The sequence below is a fragment of the Ceratotherium simum genome, chromosome X (genome assembly GCF_057802395.1).
Source record: "Ceratotherium simum simum isolate JZ-2026a chromosome X, ASM5780239v1, whole genome shotgun sequence".
NCBI classification, from domain to species: Eukaryota; Metazoa; Chordata; class Mammalia; order Perissodactyla; family Rhinocerotidae; genus Ceratotherium; species Ceratotherium simum.
This window is the reverse complement of record NC_141940.1, coordinates 21,417,373-21,423,372: the sequence shown is the minus strand read 5'-3', so window position 1 is coordinate 21,423,372 and position 6,000 is coordinate 21,417,373. Positions and strand designations below refer to the sequence as shown.

Sequence of the window (6,000 nt, the reverse complement as noted above, 5' to 3'; positions counted from 1 at the left end):
AGACCAGCAGGGAGACATATAAACAGGGAACAGGCTTGGAAGGGTCAGGAAAATCTTCATACAGACCAGGACCTTCCCCAGAGGAGGGAAGTAGGGTCGAGTGCTGTGGGCAGAGGCCATAGCAGGTGCATACAGAGAGGTCTGGAGGGGCAAGAGAGAAGTTCAGGGAATGGAAAGCAGTTTCGAGTGTGGAGCAGGCAATACAAGGCTGACAAAAATCACACCCTTGGTAGTAACTCCAATCCGCTTGCTCTCTAATATGCATAGCTTTCCTCCCTTTACCCACCCACTCCCTCTCAAAGAGAACAGAATTTAATGTAGAAGAATCAGGTTTTATTTAGTGATGTGAACATTAAGAATTTGCCTACATGGTTGAAATATTCACAAGGACTTGATCATTCACATACACACAGAGGAAGTCTGCTGAATAAAAAATGCTCCTTTACCCATCCAAGCTGCTGTTAGGGAGAGTGAAGTGCTTGCTCATTCTACTGAGGGGCTTCAGTCTTCATGAATGTTGAATAGTTTAGCTACTTCATTGAGATCTTCATGTTGCTCACCGTCCTTAATGATCTGAGGGAGAGAGTAACAATGGGTCACTAACTCACTTCGCATGCATTCAGGCTGGGCCACACAATGCATCAGCCTGGGCCAGTCCCCACATCACACTGGGAGGGAGTTGTGGGAACAGCCTTATACTAACCCCAAATGAGTGTGTGCCAACTCCCAGGCCACCCAGCCAAGTCCTGAGTGAAAAAAGAAACATTCCTGAGCCAAGGCCATACCTTTGTTCTGCTCAGGCACAATTTGACCTGGGTGGACAACACATAGCAGGGCACCTGATGAAGTCACAGGAGCATTTTCTGGCCTGCACTTCCCATCTTCCCCTAAGACCTCTGACAGGCACTTACCTTCCTTGCTATTGGCATTCGGTTGAAGATGTTCCACAGCACAATCCCCACCACCACTTTGTCCCTGAGGTAGAAGATGACACCTTTGCCATAGTCCTCCCCTTGGGTGGGGGCCTGGGGGACTGCAGGGCTGCTGGGAGGAATAGCGATTTCTGAGGCCTCGGACTCTGTCTCACTCTCTGATCGGATACCAGTACCTGTGGCCAACCCCCAAAACAAAGTCAAAACAAAACATAGTTGTTATGAGCTTGGGAAATTCTAGAAGGCAAGTCTCCTTCAACACCTGCTTCAATCTGCTTCTAGATTTGTTTTTTTATGCCCCCTCAGTAAACGCTGGCCTTCTCCAGCCCCTCTCCACTGACAAAGCCAACAAAAGCTCTTCCTTGCCAGCTCCGGGCACTGGGTCAGTCTGACCCAAAACTTCCTTCACTTACTATCTCACTTTAAATTTACGCCATGGGTATTTCCCGGTATCTGGATTTCTTCAAACTGCAGAAGACTTGCTCTTGTCCTCTGAGAAACATTCTAGAGCTGCACTAGCCACATACAGCTAGCATCCACTAGCCACATGTAGTTATTCTAATTAAAATTAATGAAAATTTGATTTATTGTAATTAAAATTAAATAAAATGTAAAATTCAGTTCCTCATTTGCACTAGCCACATTTCAAGCGCTAAATAGCCACATGCGGCTAGTGGCTAATGTATTGGACAGAGCAGACATAGAACACTGCCATCACAGCAAAAAGTTCCTGGACAGTGCTGCTAGAGAGACAGTGGCCAAAGCAGAAGGCATTTCCATATGGAATAACCTGAGTGGAGGTGGTTCCTCTTGGGGAGGTGGTGGTATGGGGTGGGGGCACCTTGTCTTCTGAGAACAACCAGGCTCCAAGTAATACCGCCCAGTGGACAGAGTAGTGACCTGGGGTTTATAAATCCCTGGGTCCCTCTCCTAGATCCGCTTCCCAGGAGAGGTCACAATTTAGGAGTGGGTATATGTAATCCACTTGGATTACACAGGAAGACCTACATATCCATATAATATCTTGCTTTCTCCTTCTTAAAGAGCAATCTGTTCTTGAAATGCCTCTGACAAGAGGACACAAAGGTTAAATAACTTCAGCCAAGGTCATGGAAGGGAGAGAGAATTGGCCTAGGAGTTAATGAAAGAGATGTATGTGGGACAGAAGTTCATTCCAAGAGAGGTGCCTCCCGTCTAAAGAAAACCTGGCATTAAGATCTGACAAATGGAATTAGAGGCAGCTCAAGAACTACTCAGCTCAGTTCTTCACTGCCCATGGCCCACGGAGGATAGCAGGTCCTAAACTAAGGTTCTCAGGCCCAGTTCTTAGGATTAGCAGGAAGCAAAAAAAAAAAAAAAAATCTAAAAAAGTTCAGGTTTTCTTCATCATGCAAGTCTTCCTCTTCCCGAGAGATAAACTAAACAACAGAGTCGTTGAGCTAGCCACTGTCCAGAGTCTAGGACATACACCCACAATATCTGAGTCTCCGCTTTGACAGGGATACCTGATTTTGCCAGCTCTCAGACCACTAAAGAGTGAGGGCTTCGAGTTCGGTTTATTTTAAAGCACAACATGAAGAGAGGCTTTCACTGACAGTTTTCTCTGGCCAATACAGAAACCCCTTGTCCAAGAGAACCTGGACCACTGCTTCTCAGTTCTCTTCCAGAAGAAGTGGTTGGGCTTCCTTACCTGACTGCTCTGTGGCAGATTTTGGGTTGTCTTGTGCAGTTGCTTTTGCAAAAACACCAACTGTGGGCAAACTACTGTCCACAAGACCAATAGCTTCATAGCCAACATCAGGGCCCAAATCACTCCTAAGGAAGGAGAGAGAAGAGGGTGTTTTGTCAAGGAACTGTAAAGAATGACACGGTAGTACATTTTCTCTAAGACACCGCACTTTCATGCCAACCAAAGAATCCAGTACGTGCAACAAGAAAATCGCCAAACTGATCTGTTGCCCACTAGGGCATCTGGGGACAATTGTGAGAAAGCATGATTATCCCAAGCAGCTTTTACTTTCCTTAACAAGCCATTATACATATCACATATCCATACAATGATCTACACTTTCTTAAATTTATTCATGCTTTTATTTGGGGAGTGATGGGTACTCCACATTTACTGTTCACTAACTTCCTTTAAGTCCTAAAAAACTGCCCTTTTGAAGCTTTAAAGGGTGCTCCATATCTATGGAATTCAGAATCTGAGATATTTTACGCTTTCATAACTGATAGTATTTCCTCTTAACCTTCATTTTTCAAGGCTGGAATGCTTTCTATGAAGAGGCACCTTCATCCACTTGGCCATTTGATTTCAATTGTTCTTCTCGGAAACCTCTGCTATCATCATCCTGCTGTTCTAAATATGCTAGGAACTTCACAGAATATTTGTGGCACAGACACACCATAGTTTTGCAATCATCTAGGCTACCCCAGCTGTTTTGTTTCCATGCTCTACACTTCGTTATCTTCTTGGCCACAGAAGCTCAGTGGATTGGTGTCTTCGGGGAACAGTCTACAATGACTTCTTGGATTCTGTTCCTGGAAGCTAATTGATAATTGTATAGCGCTGGACTATTTTTTTCCTAACTGCATTATCTTACACATGTTGACCCTGAAATCCACCTGGTATGTTTGTGCCGCCCACTCATAAAACTGTGTGTGATTGTCCTAAAATGTACTCCCCACCAGCTGAGAATTTCCCCAACAGAAACTACTTAGAGGCTTCTGAAACTTTGAAGGTTTCTATGTACCCCATCTTTCAAATCAACAAGATGAAAGCATGCCAAATAGGGCCAGCCCTGGTACTCAGGACGGTCCATTGCTAACATTTCTCTCTCCAGAAAACTGCCTATATAGGCCTGACCTTGAATTGCTGATTTTAAAGGTTACAAATGAGGAGCCTGTCTTTTTTGTCAGTACGTTGGGCTCATTAAGGTTAGCAGCAAAGAGCAAATTAAAATATACTGTTACTATACTGAAGAGTACACTTTTGTACCACCTACTGTAGTTCAAACTCTGAACTCTTTTACCAGAAGGGCTGATGCCATCTCCATTCATTCACCTAGTCTAACTTAGGCCAAAGGGGACCCTTTTACCAGAAGGCTGCTCAGGGGTAGAATGCATGGACATGAGATGGATTTTTCCCCCCTCTGTATGAAGTTAACTGGCCCACAAGGGAACCAAACCATAACTCTGGTTCCATTACTTCTGTGTTCTAACCAGTTGAGTCCTCAAGGCACAAAACTATTACCAGAACATTGACTGATGCCAGTATGGCTTAGCAGCTCCAGTCATATTTTCTCCAGCCAATCTTCCGCTCACAACAGCGTGATCATGGTGCTCTACCCGCCTCCTACCCAACTTTATATCGTAGAAGCATGCGGCATCTCCTGCCTTTGGAGACAAATACATTACATGAGCACATGATTAAACAGCAAATTAAAGATAGAACATAAACTTTTGGGGCTCAAAAAAACCTTTCGATGTTAACTAATTAATATTTTCCATCTACAGGCCAGAATCATACCTACACTATCAAAAACAGTTGAAGTTCTGTTTTCTAAAAGCTATTCTATCAGTCCACAAAGCTAAGCTAAATCCTCTATGCTCCAGCTTACACCTATTTCTTCTCATTCTGTCCTTAGCAGAGACAGAATGCTTACTAACCACGATTTGCAGAACATTCTTTCCTATGTGTAGAAACCAGTTTTTATATATGACTGCCTCCTACCTAGAAATCTTTTCTAAGATAAGAATTTTTTGGTCATTCAGTATTCATTCATTCATTCGACAAATATATACAGAGTATTTATTCTGTACAAAGCATTATACTGTCTGGGTTGCCGAGACGAACCTGACAAGGACCTTGCCCACAAGGAGTGTATAACCTAGCTGAGGAAGTTGCAGCATTGTTCCTCACTACAGTGCAAGGCAAACAAGCCACATGCCATGTGAGAAGCACAGATTAAGGGAGCTCAGTGTTTCAAGCAGAGAGAGAGAACCCCCGGCTGGAGGTGAACAAGGCCAGCTCCGCAAAGGATGTGGTATGTGCGCTCTCTAATCCTTTGTTCATCTTTGTGACTATTCAGACTCCCCGAAAGCAACTAAAAGTCCAATACATGAGCAACGGCGAAATAAACTATGAAATCCACTTAATGGAATATTATATAGTCATTAAACTGTTTACAGAATCTGAAGCAACATGGAAAATACTTACATTATAATATTAAGTGAAAAAGAGAAGAATACAAATGTTTATACATAGTATGCTCACCATGACCGTCTACAACAAAGAAAAAATATTTATACACAAGAAAATAAAGGAAAAAATACACCAGACTATCAGTGGTTGCTGCAGGTGATTTTCCCTCTTTCTTGTCGGTGTCTTCCATATTACACATATTGCTTGTATAACGAGTTAAAAAAATCCAGTACATGGGCCGGCTCCGTGGCTTAGCGGTTAAGTGCGCGCGCTCTGATGCTGGCGGCCCGGGTTCGGATCCCGGGCGCGCCCCAAGGCACCACTTCCCCGTCCAGCGCGAGGCCGAGCCCCCCGTACAGCAACTAGAAGGATGTGAACCTATGACATACAACTATCTGCTGGGGCTTTGGGGGGAAAAAAATGAATAAATAAAATCTTTAAAAAAAAAAAAAAAAAAAAATCCAGTACAGGGCCGGCCCCGTGGCTTGGTGGTTAAGTGAGCGCGCTCCACTGCTGGCGACCCGGGTTCGGATCCCGGGCTCGCACCGACGCGCTGCTTCTCTGGCCATGCTGAGGCCGCGTCCCACATACAGCAACTAGAAGGATGTGCAGCTATGACACACAACTATCTACTGGGGCTTTGGGGGGAAAAAATAAATAAATAAAATCTTTAAAAAAAAAAAAAAATCCAGTACACTTTATCTTTAAAAAAAAAAGCTCAAGGGAAAAACACCCTTCAAAGTTCCTATGTCCTTAGTTGCAGAGTCCACAATCAAACACAATACACTTGTAATGATCTAACAATGGGGAAATTACCTCATGGTTCCTACATACTATAGTCTTGTTTGTGTCATAACAGATTTT

General features: G+C 43.7%; 1 protein-coding gene across 2 annotated transcripts in view; it reads right to left on the bottom strand.

The window, feature by feature from the left end:
- Positions 1 to 311: 311 nt before the first annotated feature.
- The window catches only part of AIFM1 (apoptosis inducing factor mitochondria associated 1), a 32,277-nt gene continuing 26,588 nt past the window's right edge, over positions 312 to 6,000 (bottom strand). The window contains exons 13-17 of one of the 2 annotated variants that reach the window (XM_087426878.1): positions 4,186 to 4,328; positions 2,623 to 2,747; positions 912 to 1,108; positions 704 to 746; positions 312 to 573 (exon numbers count right to left, since the gene is read on the bottom strand). In XM_087426878.1, coding sequence (XP_087283004.1) covers positions 566 to 573; positions 704 to 746; positions 912 to 1,108; positions 2,623 to 2,747; positions 4,186 to 4,328 — 516 coding nt within the window. In that variant the 3' untranslated portion in view covers positions 312 to 565. The remainder of the gene's footprint in view (positions 574 to 703; positions 747 to 911; positions 1,109 to 2,622; positions 2,748 to 4,185; positions 4,329 to 6,000) is intronic. The other variant, XM_004437292.2, reaches the window with a different exon arrangement.